The sequence below is a fragment of the Carlito syrichta genome, unplaced genomic scaffold, assembly GCF_000164805.1.
Source record: "Carlito syrichta isolate Samal-C Ts95f unplaced genomic scaffold, Tarsius_syrichta-2.0.1 Scaffold303296, whole genome shotgun sequence".
NCBI classification, from domain to species: domain Eukaryota; kingdom Metazoa; phylum Chordata; class Mammalia; order Primates; family Tarsiidae; genus Carlito; species Carlito syrichta.
The window spans coordinates 41,299-69,079 of record NW_007247392.1 but is presented as its reverse complement, the minus strand read 5'-3'; the positions used below and the strand labels follow the sequence as shown (position 1 = coordinate 69,079).

General features: G+C 38.6%; 1 protein-coding gene and 1 long non-coding RNA gene across 3 annotated transcripts in view; both read left to right on the top strand.

Moving 5' to 3' along the window:
- LOC103260677 overlaps window positions 1-3,471 on the top strand; it is a 22,409-nt gene extending 18,938 nt beyond the window's left edge. The window contains exons 1-3 of one of the 2 annotated variants that reach the window (XR_504303.1): window positions 2,598-2,656; window positions 2,785-2,951; window positions 3,321-3,471. This is a non-coding gene — a long non-coding RNA (uncharacterized LOC103260677). Of the gene's footprint in view, window positions 1-2,597; window positions 2,657-2,784; window positions 2,952-3,320 lie in introns of those variants that run through there. The other variant, XR_002481972.1, reaches the window with a different exon arrangement.
- A 12,158-nt stretch (window positions 3,472-15,629) lies between these two features.
- The window catches only part of LOC103260676 (dystrobrevin beta), a 49,968-nt gene continuing 37,816 nt past the window's right edge, over window positions 15,630-27,781 (top strand). The window contains exon 1 of the mRNA XM_008058324.2: window positions 15,630-15,712. Coding sequence (XP_008056515.2) covers window positions 15,667-15,712 — 46 coding nt within the window. The 5' untranslated portion in view covers window positions 15,630-15,666. The remainder of the gene's footprint in view (window positions 15,713-27,781) is intronic.

Below are 27,781 nucleotides of genomic sequence, written 5' to 3'. Positions count from 1 at the left end.
CATCCTTGTCTTGTTCCAGTTTTCAGGGGAAACGGTTCCAATTTTTGTCCATTTAGGAGTATGCTGGCTGTGGGTTTCTTGTAGATGGCTTTTACTATTTTGAGGTATGTTCCCTGTATGCCTAGATGTTTGAGGGTTTTTTATCAAGAAGGGGTGCTGGATTTTATCAAAAGCTTTTTCTGCATCTAATGATATAATCATGTAGTTTTTGTTTTGACATCTGTTGATGTATTTAATTACATTTATGGTTTTACGAATGTTGAACCAGCCTTGAGGATGCTTGTTTCTTTTATGATGGGTGCTGGTGTGTAAGTTGTGTGAACTGTTTTTAAATTGACTCTTAAATTACAAGTCTTTGTAGAAATACCCTATAAAAGGCTTTAAGTAATTCAACAGTGGGTGAAGTCAGTTCATATAGTACACTGTCATTATGAAGGATGGCCTGATCTTGCAGTAGATTACCAAACCCTTAGGGCAGAGTTGCCTGCATCTCATTAATGATTTCAGAATAATTGTGCTGCTGTCAGGATGTTGTGTGGTTTTGAGTATGTAATATTTATCCCTTTGTGTTGTAATTTTAAAGGTAGTGAGTCATATTTTTGGCTGATTCTTTCTTTTTTTTTTTGAGTTGGAGTCTCACTCTGTCACTCAGGTTGGAGTGTACTGCCATTGTCACAGCTCACTGCAACCTCCTGGGCTCAAGCAATCCCTCCACCAATTAGTTGGGACTATAGGCACGTGCCACCACACCTGGCTATTTTTTTTATTTATTGTAGAGCCGAGGTCTTGATATTGCCCAGGCTAGTCTTGAATCCCTGGGCTCAGGCAGTCCTCTTGCCTCAGCCTCCCAAGGTGCTGGGATTGTAGAAGTGAGCCACTGTGCCTGTCTTTTTGGCCAATTCTATGTCATATAAAATTTAAAATTTTGAAAATTAACTTGATATGGTTCATATTCTAGGAAAATATACTCCCTGGATTTTCTTGAAACATATCTACCTTCTTATAGGAGTTTATATTACTGACTTCTTGTGACTTCTTTCACCATCTCTTTTGTAAGAGACACAGCAGGCCATTCGAGGGGCATCTTTTTTTTTGTTTTTTACTTCTAAAAGCACTTAAGATAATCTTACCATACAGAGAATATTTGTAAATCAAGAAAAAGAATAATAGTCCAGTAGAAAAAAATAGGCACTTTGCAAAAAAGACTGACCATGGGCTCTTAAACCAGATGTACATGAGAGGCGAAGAGTGCAGACCCAGACTGATGACCTGCGTTCACATCCTGACTCTGCCACTTAATGAGTTTGAGCGAATCCTTTTTTTTTTTGATTTGGAGTTTCACTCTGTCATCCAGGCTGGAGTACAGTGGCACTCTCATGGCCACTGCAGCCTCGACCTGCTGGGCTCAGGTGATCCTTGTGCCTTAACCTTACAGGTAGCTGGAACCATAGCATGTGCCACCACACCCAGTTGATTTTTTGATTTATTATAGAGACACTCCTGAGCTCAGGTAATCCTCTCGGCTGTGCCTCTTGAAGTGCTGGGATTACAGGCATGAGCCACTGTGCCTGGTCTGAGCAAATTCTTAAAATCTCTTTGTTTCCCTATCCTCCTTGGTAAAGAGAGGATTAAATTAACTAACAAATGTAAAACTATTTTGAACCATACTTGGCACATGGTGCTCAGTAAATCGTTATCATCGAAATCATTCTGATTATTATTTTTTTTAATGATGCACAATTCCACTCATCATAGGAGAAATGCCAGTTTAAACACCAAGGGCCAGGTACAGTGTGGCTCATGCCTGTAATCCCAGCACTTTGGGATGCTGAGAGGAGAATTGCTTGAGCCCAGGAGTTCAAGACCAGCTTGGGCAACATAACCAGGCCTTGGCTCTACTACACACACACAAAAAAAAAAAATAAAAAAAATGAGCTGGGCATGGTGTTGCATACCTCTAGTCCCAGCTACTTGGGGGGGCTGAGGCAGAAGAATTGCCTGAGCCCAAGAGGTTGAGGCTACAGTGAGGTGTGATCATGCCACTACCCTCCGGCCTGGGTGACAGAGTGAGTGCCAGTTCAAAACAAAAAACAGAAAACTGAGATACTATGATAATACACTGTGTGGAAAGGGTGTGAGTAAGAAGTACTATCCTACATTGGGGCAATTTTATATATAGGTACTATTTGAAGTAACTATTAAAGGTAAAATAACTATTAGACTTTGACCTAGCAATTCCATTTTTATTCGAGTAGTCTGGCTGTTACAGGGAGCAGCCTCAATTTGATGATGTTTAATCCTGATCTTGTGGGATGATACTTGGGACTGATAGCAGGCACCTGATCCTGCTGTTGTCTAAGTTGGTGCTGCTGGGGCATGTATCTCTGGATAGTGGGAACGGAGACCTTGACTAAGTATGTTCCAGCCCCAGGGTTCCCTCTGCATGTACTGTTGGAGGTGCTGGAGCCAGAAAGAACTTGAACCTTGATCCTGTCTTTCTTGGCTATTTTTAGAGGTCTTAAGAAGAGGGTGAATGGGAAGCATGTGGGGAACACATAAGCAAGACACACAACTAGTTCTAGCAAGTTGTCCTCTTGTTCCAGGAAGAGACCCAGGTTTGAAGGTGGAGGAAGGATTGGACACATTGCTGGGAAAAGTGAGTGATCCATTTAACCAAAAGTAGTTCATTTATTCTGGAGTTAGCTTTTGTAATAGGCCTTCTTTTTTTTTTAATTAGTGGTTATCTCATTTTTTCTTAGAATCCTTTTTTTTTTGTTTCAGCAGAAATGTCGACTTATTTATAGGAATTGCTTGAAGCCAGAGTCATGGTGGATGTAGGAAAGTGGCCAATCTTCACTCTGCTCTCCCCTCAAGAAATTGCATCTATTCGGAAAGCATGTGTCTTTGGTACCTCGGCCAATGAAGCACTGTACGTTACTGACAATGATGAGGTAAGAATCTTTTAAAACCTAGAGTTTAGTTTTAGGGCTTCTTTTGGGGTTGGTCTTCAAAGAATGCAGTTTGAAGATGGAGAAAAGATGAGGGATTGAGAGAACTTGAAGCTCAAGAAGACCATGTCTTTGATGCAGTTTTTCTCTTCTTTCAGTTTCTTCATTTAATATGCCTCTATCCCATTGTACTCTTTCATACATGCAAACATTCCAAGTAATGTCAGCAAGGTTGAATTTTTCCTAACGACCTTATCAGTCTCCTTTTACCTACTGAGCTCTCTAATTGAACTTGAGGTGTCCTATTCAGAGAAAGGAGCTTTTATTATAACTGTAGGCCAAAAGACTCAGACAAAGCTATTTGTTTTCTAGGTCTTTGTATTTGGACTGAACTATAGTAACTGTCTAGGAACTGGAGATAACCAGAGTACGCTTGTACCCAAAAAGCTAGAAGCCTTATGCGGAAAGAAGATTAAAAGCCTTAGCTACGGGAGTGGACCACATGTTCTTCTCAGCACTGAAGGTAAAGAGGGGACAGATCTAGGGGACAGATTTGTAGGAAATCAGGCAGTTAATTCTAAACTAAAGGGAGCTAGGGATATACCAAATAATGAAGTTTGGATTGTTTGGTTCTATTTTTTTTTTTTTTTGATTTGGAGTCTCACTCTGTCACCCAGACTGGAGTGCAGTGGCCACTCCTGGCCACCGCAACCTCGACCTGCTGGGCTCCGGCGATCCTTCTGCCTCAGCCTTCCAAGTAGCTGGAACTACAGGCATGCGCTACCACGCCCGGCTAATTTTTTGATTTATCGGAGAGATGAGGTCCCACCAAGTTGCCCAGGCAATCCACTCACCTCAGCCTCCCAGAGCGTGGGATTACAGGCTGAGCCACTGAGCCCGGCTGATTGTTTGGTTCTTAATTTCTGAGGGAAAGTTCACAAAGCGAGGTAAAAATTAAACATTTCAGGCTAATTCTGTAATAGCCATAGTGTGTCTTGCAAGGTAGGTGGACTTTGAAATTTTAGACTACTTAAGTAAAGCTGTTGCAGATTAGATACAGCAGTCAAAGTGGTCCTTCCAGCCTAATTGTTCTGGGGATTTGTGGCTACAAGGACAACTTTGAGGGTTCTCTTGGTACATTTTTATAAACACAGATACTACTGTTTTTCCTTTCTTTGTGTAGTTGTGAATCTTGAATGGAGAAGTCTTAGTTTATTCCCTGGCATTCAGTGGGTGCCATGTTGAAAGAACAGGGATGCGGGTGGATGGATTCTTGTCCTTTTTCTCTGCCTCTTCAAGATCACTAAATGAGAGTAGGCATTTCTCTTTGGTGATTTATCTGCACTGTGGGCAACCAGCACCCTCTGAAAGTTTGTCACGTGTAACCTAGATACTTCCTTTCATATTTTGGCGTGTTTGCAGAGGTCCTCAGCTTTTTGTTGGATAATCCGCCAGGGCGGCATTTGGGAGATGGTTTGCATTCTTACCTTTCTGTGTCTAAACTGGGGTGCCATAGCTTCCTTAGGTGCCGTCATTGATCTTAGTATCTAGCTTTTTAGTTGCCTGGAACTCATCTGAATCCACTCCCAGTTCTCTGTATCTTTCTCAAGTTATAAAATCCAGATCTGAATGTGATCGTGTGGTATGAGCCTTACTGGAGTTGAGCACGATGAAGTGATTATGTTGCTTTTGTGAGATTTTGTCTAATCATGGCTTTCGGCATCACACTGGTTCTTCCAGACAGTTACTTCATTACTAACTGGTTCAGCTTATTATCCATTGTGACCTAAGGATTTAATTTTTTCCTAACACACATCAAATTTAACTAGTCCTTGATTTTTGACCATAAAATACTGAGGTAGGTTTTTTTTTTTAGAGCAAACATATAAAACATATACATTCAGATTCTTGACTTTCTTCAAAGTAGTGACCTTTGGAAACTATAGCTGTTTTTTTAGAATTATATTCAAAGTCCAGGTCATACAGTTTTAAGTATCTTGAGTGGGCATGCCTTAGTCCCAGCTACTTGGGAGGCTGAGGTGGGAGCACCACTTGAGCCCAGGATTTGAGACCAGCCTGAGTGGCAACAAGAAAAAAATTGAGCATTACACTTCAGATATAAAGAAATAAATAACTCTTTGTGGGAATATCTTTCTTTAATTCAATTTTGATTTTATAAATACATTTTACACAATATACATTAGGCATGCTATACATTATGTGCCATAGTATGCCTAATGCATATACTCATGTGTGTTATATATATATTACAAACAATCAGATGATTTTAAAACAATTTAATGCTTTAAACTGTCAAATAGTATCAAATTTTTGGTGAAAAATAGAAGCGCCTCTACCTTTACCCTTCACCCTCTTAGTAATTCTTTAGAAGGAACCACTTTTTTTTTTTTTTTTTTTTTTGAGTTGGAGTCTCACTGTTGTCACCCAGGCTGGAGTGCAGTGGCATGCTCATGGTCATTGCAGCCTTGACCTGCTGGGCTCAGGCAGTCCTTCCGCCTCAGCCTTCCAAGTAGCTGGACCTACAGATGCACACGCCACCATGTCTAGCTAGTTTTTGTGATTTATTGTAGAGATGAGATCTTACCAAGTTGCCCAGGCTGGTCTCGAACCCCCAGGCTCAGGCAGTCATCTTGCCTGGGCCTCCCAAAGTGCTGAGATTACAGGCTGAGCCACTGCTCCCAGCCAGAAGGAACCACTTTTAACTTTTTCAGATGTTTTTTCTGGTGTTTAATCTCATACTTTTATTTTTTGAGTTGGGGTCTCACTCTGTTGCCAAGGCTGAAGTGCAATATCACAGTCATAGTTCACTGTAGCCTCCAGCTCCTAGACTCATGAGATCCTCCTGTCTCAGCCTCTCCAGTGGCTGGAACTACAGGCTTGTGACAGCTAGTTTTAAAAATTTTTTTTGTAGAGATGAGATCTTGCAGTGTCCAGGCTGGTCTCGAACTCCTGGGCTCAAGTGATTCTCCCATTTTGTCCTCCCAAAGTGCTAGGATTATATCTATGAGCCACTGTGCCTAGCCTTTTGTTTTTCATTTTTATTTTTTGAGTCAGAGTCTCACTCTGACCCCCAGGCTGAAGTAAAGTGGCACGCTCACAGCTACCGCAGCCTCGATCTGCCAGGTTCAGACGATCCTTCTGCCTCAGCCTTCCAAGTAGTTGGAACTATAGGCGTGCACCACCACATCTGGCTAATTTTTTGATTTAGTGTAGAGACGAGGTCTTGCCGAGTTGCCCAGGATGATATCACCTTAGCCTCCCAAAGTGCTGGGATTATAGGCATGCCCAGCTTCCTAGCCTACTTTTTTTCTTTTTTTTTTTTGAGTTGGAGTCTCACTCTGTCACCCAGACTGGAGTGCAGTGGCTGCTCCCGGCCACCGCAGCCTCAACCTGCTGGGCTCCGGCAATCCTTCTGCCTCAGGCTTCCAAGTAGCTGGAACTACAGGTGCGTGCTACTACACCCAGCTAATTTTTGATTTATTGTAGAGATGAGGTCTCACCAAGTTGCCCAGGTGGGTCTTGAACCTGCGGGCTCAGGCAATCCACTTACCTCGGCCTCCCAAAGTGCTGGGATTACAGGCTGAGCCACCGAGCCCGGCCCCTAGCCTACTTTTAAAGTAACATACTTATACTTCTATTTCTGAATTTTCTATTTGTGCACCACCATGCCCCGCTAACTTTTAAAATATTTTGTAGAGATGGTATCTCATTATATTGCCCAGACTAGTCTCAAACTACCAGGCTCAAGTGATTGTCTCACCTTGGCCTCCCAAAGTGCTAGGATTACAAGCGTAAGCTACCACACCTGGCCTACTTTTAAAATAACATACTTCTGTTTCTGAATTTTCTATTTTAGATATTATTCTTGGACTTTTGGTAATGGCAGGTAGAACTGAACTTTTTTCTCCCCACCTTCCTTCTCCTTTCAATATGGTGATAGCACCATTTTGGTTTAATCAGTACTCAGTATTTACATTATTAGGACCATGTAAGTGTTATTTATAATTAAGCCACCTCCTTTCTTGTACAACTGTTTGTTTTTCTCGTGTTGATATTTGCCTCAAGTTTTTTTTTCATTTGCCTTTCTCTACATATATCATTAACATATGCCCAGACTTTTCTACAGAACAGCACATCACTTCTCAGCATGACTAAGCACAGCAGGTAATCTCTGTCCCTAGCTCCAATCTGGACTAGTCACTCTGTAGGCCTGTGCGCGGCTGTCAGCTTAGAATTTACTTCATCGTCATCCTCAGAAGTCTCTTCACTTTTTGAATCTCTTTTTGGGTTTCCTATTTTTTGTGTCCTATTTGTCCTCCTTGGATTATACCCTCATTTGTGTGAAACATGGTCTCTAATAGCTTCCCAACGAAGGAATGTGAAAGAAGTCTTTGAGGCCCTGTCCTAAAATGACTTTATTCTACCCTTGATAATGTCAATCAGTGGGCTTAGAATTCTAGGGGGGAATCATATTTCCTCAGGATTTTGAAGTCATATCACCTTTCAAGTTTCAGGGATGCTACTGAGAGACTGATGCCATTCTAACTTTTGCTATTTTGTATATAACTGTTTCTTTCCTCTTTGGAAGAGTTAAGGATCTTTTCTTTATTCTAAGTGTTCTGAAATAATCATGACGACTCTGGTGTGGGTAATTTTTAATTTGTATTATTGGTCATTCTATAGGCCCTTTAATCTAGAAATTCCTTCATTTCTAGAAAATTTTCTTGTAATATTTCATGGATAATTTTTCTTCTTTGTTTTTTCTGTTCTTTGCTTTTTATAATTTTTCTTAGAAGGAAGTTAAATATTTTGGACTGATTATCTTAATTTTTAAAAAACGTTCTTTCCCATCTATGTTCTAGGAAAGTTTTTCAATTTTATCTTATAGCCCTTAATGTCAAATTTTTTTTTTTTTTGAGTTGGAGTCTCACTCTGTCGCTCAGAATGGAGTGCAGTGGCACGCTCCCGGCCACCGCAGCCTTGACCTGCTGGGCTCCTGCGATCCTTCCACCTCAACCTTCCAAGTAGCTGGAACTACAGCCACGCGCTACCACAACCGGCTAATTTTTTGATTTATTGTAGAGATGAGGTCTCGCCAAGTTGCCCAGGTGGGTCTGGAACTCGCGGGCTCAAGCAATCCACTCGCCTCAGCCTCCCAAAGCGTGGGATTACAGGCTGAGCCACCGAGCCTGGCTTTGGATGTTTATTTCTTTTCTTTTTTTTTTTTTTTTGAGTTGGAGTCTCACTCTGTCACCCAGACTGACACCACTCACTCTGTCACCTCGACCTACTGGGCTCCGGCGATCCTTCCGCCTCAGCCTTCCAAGCAGCTGGAACTACAGGTGCGCGCGACCACGCCTGGCTCATGGATGTTTATTTCTTAATGCCAAGTTATATACTACTTAGATTTTAAAATAAGCATATTTAATATGTATCTATGGCTGTTTAAAAATATACCATTTATTAATTTGGCATATATTTTTGTTTATATTAATATTTACTTTTGAAGAATGAATAAACCTTTTCATAGTACAAATTGTGAACCTAAAGTTGTAAATGATGGTAAGTGGTTTAAGTGGAGAAGATTAGTTTATAATTATGACTCGAATGCACTCCTCCATTCTTAGAATGTGTAGTTACATACTTACATTTTTTTTTTTTGAGTTGGAGTCTCACTCTGTCGTTCAGGCTAGAGTGCAGTGGCACGCTCACGGCCATCCCGGCATTAGCCCGCCGGACTCAGGAGATCCTTCTGCCTCAACCTTCCAAGTAGCTGGAACTACAGGCATACACCACCATACCTGACTAATTTTTGATTTACTGTAGAGACAAGGTCTCGACAAGTTGCCCAGGCTGGTCTTGAACCCGTGGGCTCAGGCAATCCACTTGCCTCAGCCTCCCGAAGTGCTGGGATTACTGGCTGAGCCACCGAGCCCAGCCAATACTTAGATTCTTAAACATAGACTCAGTATTTCCCCTAGATCTCTCCAGTCTGTAAATTCATCTCCCTCACATTTATTATGATCCTTAACTTCAGATACCTCTGCTTTCAACCGGAACTTAAAACTCCTTGAATTCTGCTTATATATTCCCTTTATGCTGTTGACTTATACATTGACACTTGAATGCATTTCTCCCCACCCTTAATAAAGCATGTGCTGTTAAGCACACAGACATTTTCTTACCCAAAGTGCATGCAGGCAGAGAGGAGAAAAGATTCATGGTTTGTTGGATGGGAGATTATATGTGAAGATTTCTTTGTGGTTGTTGTGAATAAGAAACATGGTTGGAAAGTGGATCTGAGAGACGATGTGTTAAGTGACCACACATTACGGGTAATGATTTGTTTAGAGGTCAAAAAGTTCTTTTACTGTAAATGGCCTGATCTAGATGATTTTGTAGATAAACAGACTCCTTGTTCAGAGACCAGCCACAGAGAGTTGTAATAATTCTAATGAATGGAAAAGGATACAAGGGTTTTACTGCTGATGCAGGTTGAGAGTTATGTGTTATTCTATATTTGAATTTTTTTTTTTTGAGTGGGAAGTCTCACTCTGTCTCCCACATTGGAGTACAGTGGCATTACCAGGGCTCACCCCAGTCTTGACCTCCTAGCCTCTGGCAATCCTTCCTTCTCAGCCTCTCAAATAGCTGGGACTACAGGTGTGTATCACCACACCTGGCTGATTTTTTTGATTTTTTTTGTGGAAACAGGGTATCACTATGTTGCCCAGGCTGGTCTCAAACTCTTAGGCTTAAATGATCCTCCATCGCCATCCTTGGCCTCCCAAAGTACTGGTATTACAGACTTGAGCCACTGTGCTCTGCCGAGTCAAACAATATTTTGAATAAAGATGTGATGTTGTAAAATATCAGTGTTTGTAAAACATTTTGAAGAGTAGGAAAAACTGTTATATAAATACTAATTATTATAATTTTTAGAAATAAAGATGTCATAGTACCCATTAAGACCCGTTGTATGGAGTTTAAGGAAGGGTACTAATGGGTTAAGTCTTTGTTCACTTAAGAGTTGAAAGTGCAACCTGGCTGTCTTGCTAGTATGCTGGGCTCTGCTACACTTTCAGTCTGTCTGCATAGATAGCATCAGTTTCTTCTTTGTAGCAAGGAGGTGTTATTTTGTCACTTTGAAGAAAGCAAGTGGTACTTGAAGCCAGAAAGTTATGTACAAACATAGTATGATTAATTATTTTAACCTTTTATGATGTTCTTTAATTTATCTAATAAAAGCTATTATCATATTCAGAGTTTTGTGTAGGTAGTTCTCTGCTCTGGATGCATAATAAAATAACTCAAGAAACTTTTTCGACATAACAAGAACAGGATGAGATTTAAGCATTTGAATAGCATCTTTATTCTCCTACCTTACTGAAGATTTGTATGGGTTTAAGACTCTAAGGATACAGCTGGTCTTGGTGGCTCAGCCTGTAATCCCGCGCCTTGGGAGGCTGAGGTGAGTGGATTGCCTAAGACTGTGGGTTCGGGACCCGTCTGGGCAACTTGGCAAGACCTCATCTCTACAATAAATAAAAAAATCAGCTGGGCGTGGTAGCGTGCGCCTGTAGTTCCAGCTACTCGGAAGGCTGAGGCGGAAGGATTGCCGGAGCCCAGCAGGTCAAGGCTGCGGTGGCCGGGAGTGGCCACCGCACTCCATTTTGGGCGACAGAGTGAGACTCCAACTCAAAAAAAAAAAAAAAAAAGACTCTAAGGATACACAATAAATTACCTTGTTAATTTGCTAAAAAAAAAAGAGATTTGTGAAATAATAAATATATATGTATATTGGTCTCTGTCCCCAGACCTTGAAACCCTTATAATTTCCTAAGCGATAGGGGTGGTAGGAAAATCTTTTGCTCTAATGTTTATGCCCAGGTTCCTTAGACAGAGTTCCTAATACCCTTGTAGGTAGGTACTAGGAGAATCTTCTGTTCTAATATTTGTCCTTTGACTGTAGTTCCTTACACTGATCTCTCAAGACCTTTGTAAATTCTTGAGTGATAGGAGCATCTGACACAGAGCTCCTAAATCCCTTGGAATTTCCTGGGTGATAGGAGCATCTTAGTAGGCTCCTGGATAGCCTTAGGATATGGGCTGGTTGCCAGGGAAACCAACCTTGAAATTAAAGGGGTGAGGAGCGGGTCTTCAGGCTGATCACCAAAGGCCAGTGATTTAATCAATCACATCTACATAATAAACCTCCATAAGACCCCAAAAAGACTAGGTTCAGAGAACTTGCAGATAACTGAAGGTTCCTGGAAGGTGACACACCCAGGGAAGACATGGGTGCTCTGCACCCCTTCTTTTTTTTTTTTTTTTTGAGTTGGAGTCTCACTCAGTCACTGGAGCGCAGTGGCCCCTCCCGGCCACCGCAGCCTCGACTTGCTGGGCTCTGGCGATCTTCCGCCTCAGCCTTCCGAGTAGCTGGAACTACAGGCGCGCGCTACCATGCCCGGCTGATTTTTGATTTATTGTAGAGATGAGGTCTTGCCAAGTTTCCCAGGCGGGTCACGAATGCACCCCTTCTCAAATACCTTGCCCTATGAACCTCTTCCATCTGGCTGCTCACTTGCATTTTTTATAATATCCTTCATAAATAAATAGGTAAACATATTTCCCTAAGTTCCATGAGCTAGTCTAGCAAATTAATCAAGCCAAAGAGGGGGTTGTTGGAACCCTCAATTTTATAGTTAGTTGGTCAGAAGTATAGGTGACAATCTACTGCTTGTGACTGACATCTGAAGTTGGGGGAGGTCTTGTGGGACTGAGCCTTCAACCAATGGGATCTGACGTTCTCTTCAGGTACATAGTGTCAGAATTGAGTTAGATTATGGACAACTAGTTGGTGTCCACTGGATAATTGCTTGCTTGGTGTGTGGGGAATTAACCCCCTATGTATCTGGTGTCAGAATGAAATGCTGAGTGTAAGAGAGTAAGAAAAACAGTTTTAGCTGGGCTCGGTGGCTCAGCCTGTAATCCTCCAGCTTTGGGAGGCAGAGGTGAGTGGATTGCCTGAGCCTGTGGGTTTGAGACCTCATCTCTGCAATAAATCAAAAATTAGCCGGGCGTGGTAGCGCATGCCTGTAATTCTGGCTACTCGGAAGGCTGAGGCGGAAGGATTGCCGGAGCCCAGCAGGTGAGGCTGTGGTAGCCGGGAGCGGCCACTGCACTCCAGTCTGGGTGACCGAGTGAGACTCCAACTCAAAAAAAAAAAAAAAAAGAAAAGGAAAAACAGTTTTATTTTTTCTTATGTCCTCAAGAGGATTGGATTGAATCACAACAGAATTCTGCTCAGTTTACAGAAAATTGACATTTTAACTATATTGTCTTGCATTTTATGAACATGGTATATCTTGCTATTTAATTCTTCTTTGGTTTCTCTCAACAGTATTTTGTAGCTTTCAGCATTCAGATCTTGAACATATATATTTTTAAAATTCAGTATCTTTAAGGGTACAAGTGGCTTTTGGTTACATGAATGGTGTAGTAGTGAAGTTTGGGGTTTCAGTGTACCTGTCATCCAAATAGTTGACATTGTACCCAATAGGTAGTTTTCCCCTCATCTCCCCTCTTACCCTCCCCACTTCTGAGTCTTCGGTGTCTATTATACCACTCTGCCTTCCCTGGTGTACCCATAGAACATGAGGTATTTGGTTTTCCATTCCTGAGTTACTTTACTTAGGATAATGACCTCCAGTTCAACCCAAGTTGCTGCAAAAGACATTATTTTATTCTTTTGTTCAAACTGTTTTTTAAAAAATAGTCTACCTAAGTCATATTTGACACTGTTTAGACTAAGGACAACCTTTGGGGACAGTCAATAACATATGACATTAAAAAAAATTTCATTATTGTTTTAATTTGCGTTTCTTTTATTATTCTTCAAGATCAGTGCCCTTCCATGTGCTTAGTAGTCATTTCTGTTTCCTTCATCTATATTTTGTGTAATGTGTATGCACCTTGCCCATTGTTTAATTGGTTTTTATTTTTAATAAAGTTGATTTGTTTGTGGTCAGTGGTTCTCAATTCTGGCTGTGCTTTTGAATCACCTGGGGAGATTTTAAGAATTACCAGTGCTAGGCCAGCACTGTGGCTCATGCCTGCGATCCCAGCAATTTGGGAGGTGGAGGCGAGAGGATTGCCTGAGCCCAGGGGTCTGAGACCAGCCTGGGCAACTTGGTGAGACCTTGTCTCTACAATAAATCAAAAAGTTAGCTGGGTGTTGTGGCATGCACCTGTGGTTCCAGCTACTTGGAAGACTGAGGTGGAAGGATCACCTAAGCCCAGCAGGTTGAGGCTGCAGTAGCCGCATGTGTGCCACTGCACTCCAGCCTGGGTAACAGAGTGAGACTACGAATCAAAAAAAAAAAAATTGTCAGCTCCAAGTCTCCACCCTAGGCTAAATAATTTGAATCTCTAAGGATTGGGCCCGGTCCTTGGTATTTTTACTGTTTTTATTTTGTTTATATATTTTCTTATGGACAATTTTATATATTGCAGTATATACATTTTAAGAGATGTTGTTACTTTTAGTTTACCAAAATTAGAAGTGTCTGGCTGATAGTAACCACTTTGAGCACCTCTTGTAATTGCAGAAGTCAAACATGACTTGTATTCATCTTTTCTTATCAGTATATAGAGTATTAGAATTTTAATACAGTTTTTCCTTTCTTAACGGGTATACATTTTTTGGCACCCTCTGTATATAACTTAGGTCCTATCTTTTAATCTGTAGGTTTCTCCTTCATAATTTTCCCCCTTAATCCGTTAGCTTTGTCTATTAATTGTTGACCCAGTTCTGTTAAAATAGGGAATAATAATTGACCCTTATTTTCCTAGTCTTTTCTTACAACAGTTTTTATGGAGGCATATAAGGCATCTACAGAGAAATACATAAAGTATAGTTTAATGAATTGTTATAAAGCAGATATTATATAAGTACTGTGGAGGCACAGACATTGCTGCTTGTGCTGCAAACACCATTGATGCTGGGTTCTGAGTGCTGCCCCAAGAATCACTATCTCTGCTGCCTGAGGACACTGGATAGAGCTGTTCCTACTGCTGCCATCCTCTGCAGGTGGATTCTAATAGAGGTTCTGCTTCTCACAGGGAATTGATTTCTATCAAAGTCTAGAGTGAGTGACTCTTGCTGGTGCAGCTGTATCATATACCCATGTTCTAGTTTCAAAGAAAGATGGGGAAGCATGTATATGATTTTTTTCTTTCTTTCTTTGTACTTTAGTAGTGGGGAATGTATTTGTCTCATAAAGTAGGGTGTGCTTAAATGTAGACTCAGCATTTGAGTGGTTGGTGTAAAAAAAAAAAAAGGCCACTGTGAACATTCTGTATTCGTCTGAGAAATCCATTCCTTTTAACTTAATGATTTTATAGCCTCTTATATTTTCTCATATAGTGCAGTGGATATTTGACACAAGACTATTCCTTACTTTTTGCTTATACATGGAGCTGTGTCTTTGTTTCTGAAGAACTATATGTTTTTTAAAAAACATCCTAATTTTAACTAGTTGCAGGGATTCCTATTTTATCTTATGAATAAATTCAGTGAGATGTAATAATTAAAAATCTGACTATAACAAACATTGATTTTTCTGGTGATGTTTTCACTGAGAACTGTTTGGCTTATAGACCATTTGCCTTTTTTTTTCAGGTATGATCTTTCTATATACAAAGAAGGTATAGAAAATGGAAAACACTCTATTGTAACTATTAGTCAATATAAATAGGATGATACATGCTTTTCACAAAACCAGGACAATATAGCTCTCCTTATTACAAAAGCATTTTACCCTAAGTTACTTTGAAACTTTATAAACACAGGTTTTAAAAAATTAACACAAAAGCTCATTGTTAACTTATATATGGTAACTTTAACACCAGCTAGTAAAGTTTTATCTACTGTGAAACAAGGGCATAGTTGAATGGATGGAGCCAAGGACACATTGGGTCAGGGGGCCTTGGTGATATTGTCTTGGTCCTGCAGATGCTGTGCAGCAGCACTTTGGGTGCTTTTCTACGTTTAATCCGTTCATTTCCTAGAAAAGAATTATCTCTTGCCCTTTGCTTTTCTCACAGTGGCGTATGAGAAGATCTGAAACAGGTGTTTGTTAGATTAAACACATGGTAGCATAAAGGTTGTGGCAGTAAAAACAAATAAAAAGGAATGTACTATAAAATCTGTATAGCAATATGTTGCTTGTTTAGTAGATAACAGTAAATTATTGGTATAATATATTGATGGGGATACATTTCTAAATTATATTCAAACCAGGTGACCCCTCTTTTTTGAATACTTGAAAACCGCAGCTGTGGATTTAATGGATTTAGTTGATAGGAAATTTACTTCAGGTTCACCCATTTGGCCTGTACCCTCATAATCAATAGAAATTAAATCATGTTTCCAAAACTCATTTTCAGGTAATTAAGGTTAGCTTTAGCATTCTTCACTTAGTGGAGATATAGCCTTAGTTCTATAAAGAAAAAAAAATCCAGGTTTCTCAATGTGGTAAAATTGTTACACATAAGGGAAGGATTCAATTTATTGGCTGCTTGATATTTAGTGATACATTTGATTGCTTTTGTGGTTCCAGATAGCAATTATTTCTAATATAATTTATTTTGCAGTGAGGGCCGAGGCAAGTTGACGGTATTTTCAGTTAAAGCTATGTTAGCAACCATGTGTGGTGGAAAAATGCTGGACAAATTGAGATGTAAGTATTTTCATGTTATTTGAAAAATTTCATTTTCACATTAGGACTTTTAAACAATCTTAGATGAATGTTTTCAGAAATTTGGATGATGCTATGCTGAGTTTTTTTTTTAAATTACGGTATCACTCAATTTGCAGCAGCTGGCTCACAGTATGTAAGTTGTGCCACCTACTGTTCAGATGGAAAAGTTAGTTTATTTATTATTAGTGTTTTTCAAAATGAGAAAACTGGAGATTCATAATAGAAATGTTGATGTTTAAAAAATTCTTTTAAAATGTTTTCATATTATTAAAATTTATCTTGAAGATGATTATGTTGACAGCTTTTAGTTAAAAAATAAGTTTGATTGCTCTTAACAAGTTTGGCCGAGTCTAGCCCTTTTCTTAATAGCGCCGTTCTTCATCAGGTGGTATTTGCATTGATTACAGTGTTCCTTAGTACCTTAGAGTGAGGCTCAATTATTTAGAAATTGATAGCCTGGTTTTATTCTTTCCTAATTTTTTCTTACTAGAAGTAATAGCCATTTTGGTATTTTACTATTCACTGGATACTATAAGAAGGTGATTAGATGAAATCAAAGGAGATGAAATTCACAACTGTTTAATTTTGCTGCTTATGGTTTTCATTTATTCAGTCATTAGGTCGTTACTAAGATATGTCAAGCATTGTGCTAGCTGCTTTACATACATTTTCTCGTGGAATCCTTAAAATTCCTTTGAGTAGCAGGTAGTATTTTCTTCATTTTATAGATGAGTTAACTGAGGGGGCAAAGCTAGGATTTTTACTCAGACTGGCTAACTTCTAAGCACTTTGCTGTAATCTGCTATGCTAGTACTGTAATGGGAGACACATGATTTCAGTACAGTATTTAGACTTCCATTATACAGTTAACCATAGAGTAAGAAACTCAATACTAGCTTTCAGGAAAATGAGATTGAATGTGGGTATAAAATGAAGCATTGAGGCACTCTGAATTTATTTGTTGAAGGAATTGGGCTGTCTGTCCTATAGCATTTCTCATAGTTTGGATTTGGATGACTACATCTTTACGATGTTCCTCTGTGCCCCACTTTTAATTTTAATTGAAATAGTAGAGGATTGATCAGATTCAAGTACAAGTTTTAGGGCAAGAATACTTCATAGGTGTGTTTGATTTCTGTGCTTTTTCTTGTATGTTACTGTGACATTGAAAGTTGGAAAGCTAGATGGCCAATTAGATACAGATTTAGATATTCTAAAGAAGGATCTTAGATATTTTATTTGGTTAATTATTACCTAATTTATCTTCATTTCAAAATTAGATGCAATATAGAACATATTTTTGGTAATAAAAATTGTAATTTCATTTAAATAATCTGAGGTGTTTTTTTTACATGGTATCTTAAAATATTATTCTTTTGGGCTGAAATTTTGGTCATATTTTCTTAATTCAGCACAGTGTTTTTGTGAGAAAGATAATGTAATATGGGTGAAATTATGTTTCATTTAAATACAAAGAAAAATTGGAATTTTGTCTGTTTTTTAATGATGATGTTACCAGATAAACAATGTGTATACAATCTTTATTAATACTGGGGAGACTGGTTGGAAAATCAGTAGTGGAAAACTGATTATATAACTGCATATTGTAGATGACTCTGGAATCTTTAAGTTTCTATAATTAAATCTACCCCATTTACGTAGAGCGGGGTCACTTGGCATATAGTAAATACCAAAAAACTTTGTCAAGTATAAATTGTTGATTTAGTACTAAAATTCCAGTTCTCTGTTGTAACTGTTAGTGAAACAGTACAAATTCTAATACTATGTGAAATATGGAAGACAGTCAGATGATAGCACTTTTTTGTGGCTTCTGAACTTGTTGGAGGAACACCAAATAACTAAGATTCAAGTGGCACAGGGCACATGTGCCAAAGCAAATGTGACATGTCAGTGAGCTCAGGATGCCAGACCATTGCAGGTAGTGTACAGATGGATGTGATACATACTGTGCTAGGATACTAATCACTGTGCTTATCTTATTCAGATAAATTTCAAATGTGGTTTATCTTTTTCATGCTCAAAATTATAGTTTCTCTACCAAGAGTGGAGCTGTTTCATTATTTTTGTTGTGCCATAATTATTTTGGCTTAGGAATGGGATGTTCAACATAAGTAAAATTTTGGGGTATTGAAGTCTGTCTCTATTTTTTAATCATTCAGGGTGGGGCCCACTTTAAAATGTGGCCTGTCCCTTCTGTTTTAAACAGAACTCACTGACCATAATTTAAACATTTTCATCTCTTAGGGTTGTCGTTTTCTAATATATTTAGGGCTAATTGTGAAGCTTAGGGTTGTTTCTACCTTCTTATGTTTTGAGACTACTGTGCTTTTTCAGTTCTTGAGTATATTGTTGTCAGTGGTGATGTTGTATGTGTGTCCTTGATCACTGGCTAATGTAATGGTATTTTCAGTGCACCAGTCTCAGGAAGTCTCTCCTTGCTTCTGATTGACTACTTTTAATATGCTACTGACAGAGAAAACATAACCACATTTCTCAGTATTCCATTTAAAGTAAGGATTTAAAGTGATTATTTGAGAGAAGCACTTGGAGTTGTGTAGTATGGTAGTCAGTTCTGGCTGTCATGAGACCCTTTCCCCTCTTGTTTTCTAGTTCTCAGCAGTGTCCTACTTAGTTGAGATGACCGAATGATGGCGCATCCAGAAGGGAGATAAAACACTATATTGTAACATCAGATGATAGTTAACCATTTATTTACTTTCTTTCACCTAATTATTCCATTGTTTTAGTTCTTATTAGTTGCTCCAATCTCCTCTATATATGTTCCCATTATGTTTGTTTTCTAATTTATGGAGTATGTTTTAACATTTTTACTTTTCTTCTTTTTACTTTGATCCTTCTGCTATTTACCTTAGATTTTTCTTACAATTTTCTCCCCCTCTATCTTTTTTATTTGACATTATCATTATTATTTTTTGTTTGTTTGGTTTTTTTTGAGTTGGAGTCTCACTTGGTCGCCCAGACTGGAGTGCAGCGGCTGCTCCCGGCCACCGCAGCCTTGCCTGCTGGGCTCCGGCGATCCTTCCGCCTCAGCCTTCCAGTAGCCGGAATTACAGGCATGCGCTACCACGCCTGGCTGATTTTTTGATTTATTGTAGAGATGAGGTCTCGCTGCCCAGGTGGGTCTCGAACCCGTGGGCTCAGGCAATCCACTCACCTCAGCCTCCCAAAAGCGCAGGATTACAGGCTGAGCCACCAGTGACAAGATAGCATTTGATATGATTTTACAAATATTTGTGCTCTTAGTTTGAAACATTTCTTAGATTTTTCAGATTTAAGAGCGTTTTTGTTTCCAGGTGTCATTCATTTACAGTAATGGTTCACTGTTGTGGCCACTGAGTACTATATCCCAGATTCAGAGATAATTTACATCAGGATACTAAATATCAATGATTTGTAATCTGAATACAGACTTTAACTAAAAGCATGATCAAAACTCAGTAATGTCAGAAACAAAATGTAACTCAAGAAAACAAAATTTGCAGACTATAAGACCTATTATTTATTAAACCATACTTAATAATAATTAATATAACTATAGGGTTTATTTACTTTGCCTAATTTGCTATTTGTTTTCTAAGAAACTTAATCTCCTCTTATTCAAGCTGCATCTGGTTGCAAAAGATGGGAGCAAATGGTTCATAACATTTATTTTAAAATTCGTTTAAAAACTGGTGCTACAATTTTGAAGGGCAATTTAACAGTATGTATCAGAAAGACTAAAAATATTCACTCAGCCTACTTCTTGAATTTATCCTAAGGAACTAATCAGAGGTGTACCCTATGTTTTATGTATATTTGTGACAACACATTTTGTAATGTATAAAAACGAAACAGCTTTAGTGTCTAAAAGTGAGAGCTCAGTTAAGTTTTGGGGCACCCACATGATTGAATATAATGCTTTTAAAAATATGTTTCAGATCAAACTGCATAAATGTAATATGGTCTTAAACAAAAATGTATTATGCACATCGAATAATAAGAAATATACAGAAATGATAACAGGCATTTTCTTTTCTTTTTTTTTTTTTTTTGAGTTGGAATTTCACTCTGTCGCCCAGACTGGAGTGCAGTGGCCACTCCCGGCCACCACAGCCTTGACCTGCTGGGCTCAGGTGATCCTTCTCCTCAGCCTTCCAAGTAGCTGGAACTACAGGCGTGCGCTACGGTACCCGGCTAATTTTAACATTTTTTGTAGAGCTGAGGTCTTGCTATGTTGCCCAGGCTGGTCATGAACTTTTGGGCTTAGGCAGTCCTGCCTCAGCCTCCCAAAGAGCTGGGATTACAGGCATGAGCCACAGTGCCTGCCTTGCATGTTTTTGATAGACTACACTTTCAGTAGTAAGAGAAAAGATGACATGAGGTTCTTTCTACTTGTTTTTGCCTAGAGTTGACTGTTCTCACTGACATTTCAGTTGTTTGCTACCTTGATGTTTCATTAAGACTGTAGGGGGTCCTCCCTTTGAAGTTATAATTAAACAGTTTCACCTGTTTAAAATTTAACCTCCCTTGCTATAGTCTTTTAATCACCTGTTGCTGCATATTTATTCTCACCAGTTTCTATTAATCATCCATTTTCCTCATTATATGGAAGTGACTGTTTAATCTTAATGAGTGATGCCCATATTTACATTCTTCAAATAACCAAAATACTTTAGGACTGGAAGCAAATAAGAGATAAGCCCTAAATCTGCATTTTATGAATGGGGGGGTGCAAAAATTAAGGAAAAGGAAACCAAACAAAACCCGAGAGAGGCCTGGGGCCTTGTCTAAGTAGTTCCTGGCTGAGTCAACAAAAGCCTGACACATCCTGACTCCCAATCTCTAACCTTATTCTGACTTAATGAATGATATGGCATATTAGTGAGTTTGGGAATACAATATGCACTTTAACTTAGTTGTATATAGGTATTTATAAGAATACAGATGTGTATACATGTTTTTGTGGGCTAGGTTGCACAGTTGGTAGAAGGATGACAGGAGATGAGAGTCATTTGCCAGAAAAAGCTAACATATAAAAGAAAATGACTTTCAATGTATAGACTTGACTCTTTAGTCTGTGCAGCCCTATTGTGCAAAAAAAGCCTATGGGTAGTTGTGTGGAGATATAAGGGGTGTGGAAATAGAGGGATAGATGCAACCAGTAAAACCGGGGTCATTATCCTCAGGAAAAAAAAAATCATAACTTGTGTGATGATAGTAGATCAGTAGAATTATTCTGCCAATTACACAAAGGATAGACTATATTAAAATTATATACACATACACGTTTAAGAGCTTGATTGTGAATTTTTCACAAGGGAAAAAGCTTCCCTTTTTAGCTGAAAACAACTATTGGGGAATTAGCATACTTTCTCTCAGAAGTGTATAAATAGAAATAAAATTACTGGGAAAATTAACTGGGGATCTAGGAGGTAATTTAGTCCTTTAATTCCAGAAGGGTTTAGGGCTTTGATTAGAGGATTAGTTTAATTTTTATTAAATTTTATTGTCATATTTACTTCTTCGTTAAGATCTTTTTATGTGTACATAGGTAAATCACAGTAAGTTAGATTCATTATTAAACCTCATTTAAGATTAACAAATTAGGCCGGGCATGGTGACTTATGCCTGTAATCCTAACAGTTTGGGAGACTGAGGTGAGAGAATTGCTTGAGTCCAGGAATTCAAGACCAGCCTTGGCAAAATAGTGAGACTTTGCCTCTAAAAAATAACATTAAGTTAAAAATAAAGATTTTCAAGTGATACCTGATTTCATCAATCTAGTCGGAGAGATGGGATAACCTGTCTGAGAGTATAGCACCACTAGGACTCCACCGGAAAAATTCACTAAAAAAAATTGCCAAAAATTACTCGGAGCAAAGGGCAGTCGACGGAACTTCGTAGTCGGTTTTGACCTGTAGGAGAGAGCCAGTTCTGGAGAACAACCTAACTTCTTTGATTGAATACTCATATAATGCATTGGAACATGATAGGAGATTAAGATTTAATAGTGGTAAAATGAAGACCATAATAAAATAATCCCTTGCTTAGCCCAGAAATTCTTACCTTTCTTACCTACTTGATGAAGATGTCGTTTGAAAAGTATACTACAAGGAACAACACGTTATTTATAAATTCTGCTTTTCGCAAGGTGGATAATTACTATTCCTTCCTCATGGAAAAAGTTTTATTCTAAATGTTATTTCTTATTGAATATTATTTAAAAGGAGAAAGATTAATATTCTAAACTTTTGAGATAGATTTTGGCTCTAGTAAGTATTTAGATATATCACTTGCATATCTGGGAGAAGAAATAAGAGACCATCATCAATGTAGTCCCATCTGCTAAAAATTTTATTTTATTCATGTCAGGGGAGTACTTAAAACTTGTTTTATTACTAAAAACTGGAGCTGCATTTTTAATGCAGAACTAAACTCCTCCACCAGAAATGCATAAGTTTGTGTTCTTACTTTGTTTATTTATAAAATACATTGCAGTTATTTCTTTTGTCTTTTTATTTAAGGCTATATGCAATGAATACATTGGCAAAATGTTTAAACCTTTTGTGTTAAATTACTGTGCAGGAGCCGGACTCGGTGGCTCAGCCTGTAATCCCGTGCCTTTGGGAGGCTGAGGTGAGCGGATTGCCTGAGCCCGCGGGTTCAAGACCCGCCTGGGCAGCAAGACCTCATCTCTACAATAAATCAAAAAATCTCTACAATAAATCAAAAAATCAGCTGGGCGTGGTAGCACATGCCTGTAATTCCGGCTACTCGGAAGGCTGAGGCAGAAGGATCGCCGGAGCCAGCAGGTCGAGGCTGCGGTGGCCGGGAGCGGCCACTGTACTCCAGTCTGGGCGACAGAGTGAGACTCCAACTCAAAAAAAAAAAGAAAATTACTGTGCAGGATGACAAGTTAGTTGTTGTTTTGTCTTTATTATGCTGAAATTAAATTCAATGTTTATAATTCCTATTTGGGCTTATTTCTTGATTTTTTAACACATAGAATTCATGCAAAAACTTCATGAGTGTAACAACTTAGATTAGCGTGTTGATGGGTGCAGATCCTCCCTTGATTCGGTTGAACTTTGAATACCTGGTATTTTTCTTGTGATTGAACCTTGTGTTTTGAAGAAATGTAAACTATCTGAAAAATCTTGTCATTATATTTATCATATGCTTTAGGGCTAGATTTTATTTGGGAAATTCTACAAACAAAAAAAGTTTTAAGTCACTTTTATTAATTATTGAATGTATTTCATATATCTTTTATAACATAACTTACTTTTATCTACTTAGCATGAATATTTCTATTAAAGAATATCTTTAAGAAGTGGTAGAAAAAAATAAATAAAAAAGATTAAAGGTGAAAGATTAGCAGTAGTTTTTCATTGTTCTTCTTGTAAATAAGAGAAGCCTCTTCTTAAAAAGTATTGTTTTAAGCCAGTAACTCAAGAGGTAATGTTTATTAATTGTGCCTTCAGTTTTTTGCGCAGTGATTTTATAAGAGCAGTATTTTTCTTATTAAAACAAACACTTCTACTTGCTCTCATTATAATTTGAGCCTATTATAGTTGCTTTTTAATTTTATTTATTTATTTATTTATTTTAAGTTGGATTCTCTGTTGCGCGGACCGGAGTGCAGTGGGCTCTCCCGCCCACCGCAGCCTCAACCTTCTGGGCTCCGGCGATCCTTCCAAGTAGCCGGAATTACAGGCGTGCGCTACCACGCCCGGCTAATTTTTTGATTTTATTGTAGAGATGAGGTCTCCCCTGCCCAGGCGGGTCTCGAACCCACGGGCTCAGGCAATCCACTCACCTCAGCCTCCCAAAGGTGCAGGATTACAGGCTGAGCCACCGAGCCGGCAATTTTTTATATTTTAAAGTTGTGGGGTACAATTCAGGATTGGGTATACAAGTGGACATCATATAGGTAAAGTTTGGGCCTCACTTTAGTCCCCATTTTGCCTGGTTTGAGATCAGATACCCTTATTGATGTTGTGCCCTCCCACCCCCACCCTGTACTTTTTTATGAGTTAAAAATTTTTACTACTTTGAATGTATTCATGTGGTATAGTAACTAAATAACTGAAAACAATACTTTTTTGTGGGAGTAATTAGCCATCTTACTATACAATCCCTTCCTTTTATTACTCTGAATGAGTTGAATGTAGTTGTTGGTGTGGATGCATATATATATATTTTTGTGATTGTGAAGATATACATATGTATGTTTATGTACTTGGTAGCTAAGGTCTCATATTGTGAATATTTTTACCATTAGTGGCTACAGGTTAATTATGTGTTGGTAGTTTAGGGGTGCTCTGGTGGTAACAGAAAACTTGAACATCAGTGGATTAAGCATATAGGGATTTATTTATTTATTTATTTATTTATTTTGAGTTGGAGTCTCACTCTGTCGCCCAGACTGGAGTGCAGTGGCCGCTCCCGACCACCGCAGCCTCAACCTGCTGGGGCTCCGGCGATCCTTCCGCCTCAGCCTTCCAAGTAGCTGGACCTACAGGCGCACGCTACCACACCCGGCTAATTTTTTGATTTATTGTAGAGATGAGGTCTCACCAAGTTGCCCAGGCAGGTCTCGAACACGCGGGCTCAGGCAATTCACTCGCCTCAGCCTCCCAAGGCGTGGGATTACTGGCTGAGCCACTGAGCCCAGCTAGGGATTTATTATTGTTATGTAAAAATAAGTCCGAAGACTGGTAAGTTCAAAGTTGGTATCATGACTTTTGCATGTAATCAAAGACTCCAGTTCTTCCTGTCTTTCTGTTCTGCCATATAGGTTTCTTTTTTAGGATCATAAGATGACTGTTCTGTCCCAGGCCTCATGCACTCATTCCAGGAACGAAGGTGCTTCTGTTAGGAAAGCAAAAGATTTTCCAGAAATCCCCTCCAGAGTTACAATGTGCAAAGAAGAGTGGGAAGTCACTTTTTAAGCAGGCACACAGTCAGGATTTAGTGAGAAAGTAAGAAAGTAAATAGATATTGAATAGGCACCTTGCAATGTCTGCCACCTCCCATATTGACCCTTTGTTTTCACTGAGATTTAATGCATGATTATTTTCTTTATTATAAGAACTTTAGCCTACTAACTTAACTTTTTTTTTTGAGTTGAGATTTCACTCTGTCACCCAGGCTGAAGTACAGTGGCATGATCACAGCTTATCACATCCTCAACTTCCAGGGCCTCCAGGGCTTAGCTGGTCTTTCTGCCTCAGCCTTTTGAGTAGCTGGAATTGCAGGCACCCACCGCCACCCCAGCTAATTTTTTGATTATTTGTTGAGACGAGGTTTTTCTATATTGCCTAAGCTGATCTCGAACTCCTGGGCTCCAGCAATCCTCCTACCTCTGCCTCCCAAAGTGCTTGGATTATAGGTGTGAGCCACTGTACTGGCCTAACTTAAAAATTAAATCACTTATGTACTTCCCTCCTTTAAAGAACACCAGTTATTCATATCATCGGTAAAATTTTCAAGATTCCCTATCCGCAGTCTAAGTTGTGGTCCAATGCTCTGTTTCTGTCTGCAGGATGATTCCACTTGAAAATTTGTTGATTAGTTCAAATATAGTTATGTTCAAAGCTCAGTCTAAAATCTTTATCTTTGGTTTGTTTATGTAAATCAGGGTTGTCAGCATTTTCCCAAGATGGAAATTTGGACTAACCCTAACTTTTAAAATCCCTTTATTCTCTAATCCAGTTTGCCATCAACTGCAGTTCCTTGCATTGAAATGTCTTGGCCTTTTCCTCCCTGCACACTGTCCCTACTGTAATCAAGACTCTTCCTACCTCCTTTGTGCATTGTTTACAAGGTTTCTTAGTAGATGTCTCCAATTCCACTCTTTTTTTTATTAATTGTGCCAGTCATTAACAGTGTAATCTTCTTGAAACCGAGCTTTCTGAAAATTAGATTTCTACTTAAATGTTTTTAAACCAAATTCAAATCGCTTTCCTCTTATGAAGTTTTTTTTTTCATACAGAAATGCCCTTATTAAGTCTTTATTTTCCTTTAATTCTCAATATAAATTGTCTGCCATAGAATGTGCCCTTGAATGCCCTGTTTCCTGCTTATCGCCATAACAGACAGGCTCTACACCTTCCGGTCAAAGAGACTTTTATCTTGCTCTTCTTTAGTGTCTCCCAGTCTCTACCTGCAACCTGTTTTTACCTCACTATTCCAAATCCTATCGTTCAAGTCTAGCTTCTAAAATCCCTTTCTTTTAGAACTTTCTTGGTAATTCCTGCCTGTGTTTTTATATCTATTCTAAATTATATTTTGCAAAGAGTATGGTGTAATGGAATTTATTTTGGAGTCAAATAGGTGTGGATTTAAAACTTGATTTGGCCACTTACTTTTTGACGTTAAGCAAGTTAACCTTTCTAAACTGCAACTTCCTTATAGTTAAAATTTAAATGATTATATGTGTGCATAGGTGTGCACGCATGTACACACACACACATCTTTTTATGAGAGTAAAATGAGGTAATGTTTGGTAAAGTGTAGCACTTAGTATTGGGATTTGTTGCATGAAAGCAAAACCCCAGAATAATAGTGTCTTAAAGTTCAATTTGATTTTTCTCTTACATAAAAGAAGTCCAGAGGTAGGTGGTCCAGGGCTGGTATGGTTGCTTCATGTTCATCTGTGACTCAAGCATTTTTTTTTTTTTTTTAAATAATTCTAGTATGTGATTTCTATCAAATTTGGGATTACCACACAGTGCAAGGTGGCTATTGGAGTTTGAGCTGTTGTCACAGCTGCACTCCAGATGGCAAGAGGACAAAGAGAATAATGAAAAAATGGTCTGCTTTTCAACTCAGTATCTTTTAACCTTCCTGGAAGCGTCTACAATCCTCCTGCTTACAATCTCATTGGCCAGAGTTTAGTCACATGACCACAGCTTGCTAAAAGGAGGGTAGGAAGTGTAGTCTGTTAGCTGGGTACATTGCTGCACAAAGTAAAATTAGTGTTCTGTTCTTAAGGAAGAAAAAGATACTGTGGCTACTGGCAGACTCAGCATGGTTACCTATCATTGGTGCCTGGCACAGGGGCTTAACAAATGTCTTTTTGCCTCTGTTCTTTCTGTTGTATGTAAGTCACTTTAGATCTTAATTCTTCTTTGCTTCATATGTATCTTATTTTTCCAGCTATATTAAAAGTTGTTTGGTGGATAAGGGTCATGTATCATACTTTGTTGTGTTTCAAAACACCTAACAAAGTGCTTTGCCCTTGGACCACATAATAGGAACTTAATCTATATTTGCTAATTAATTGATTTTACTTCCTACTAGAGCCATGATTCTTTTAGTTTCTTATTGCATTTTCACTTCTATATGAGTGAGAGGGTATACTGAAGATTTTCATTCCCTTATAATTTCCTGTTTTCTGCCGCCTTAAATATTGTCCTGGGGAGTTGATAACCTAACATTTTATCATTCTTTGATTTATGTATTAAAAATTATTTTTTTCACTCAGTGCTTCAGAATAAATCCCCCAAATTGAACCTAAAAAGTAATACATATATTACATATACCTAGTATATAGATATAGCTCTCTAATATACCTGTTTACTCTGAATATATAAGTATGAATTTACAAAATGCTATGTTTGAAAAGTCCTTAGGACATGATTTTTCTGTGCATATTTAACTTACTAGTTTGTAAGAAAGCACAGCAATCTGCCCTTAGGTCAAATTTCTTTGTCAAGTTGTTTTGAGCTTCAGGTTATTTTTCTTTTTCTCATCAACTATGTGTAAGAAGAAAGGAATAACTGGAGACAGAAACTCTCTGTAAGATGATAAAGTAGTAGTAGTAGTATTACTGGAAACTTCTTTCCCATCTGCGTGGCCTGACTTAATGTAAAAATAGGGTCTTATAGTATCAAAGTTTCTTGGGAATAGAAGAGTTTGGATGGGTTCTTTTTATTTAACTTTGGAACTCACTAGATAGAATATTTTAACCCTGTGTACTTGGAGTCATCTCATGGATCACCTACCAGCAACTCAACCACA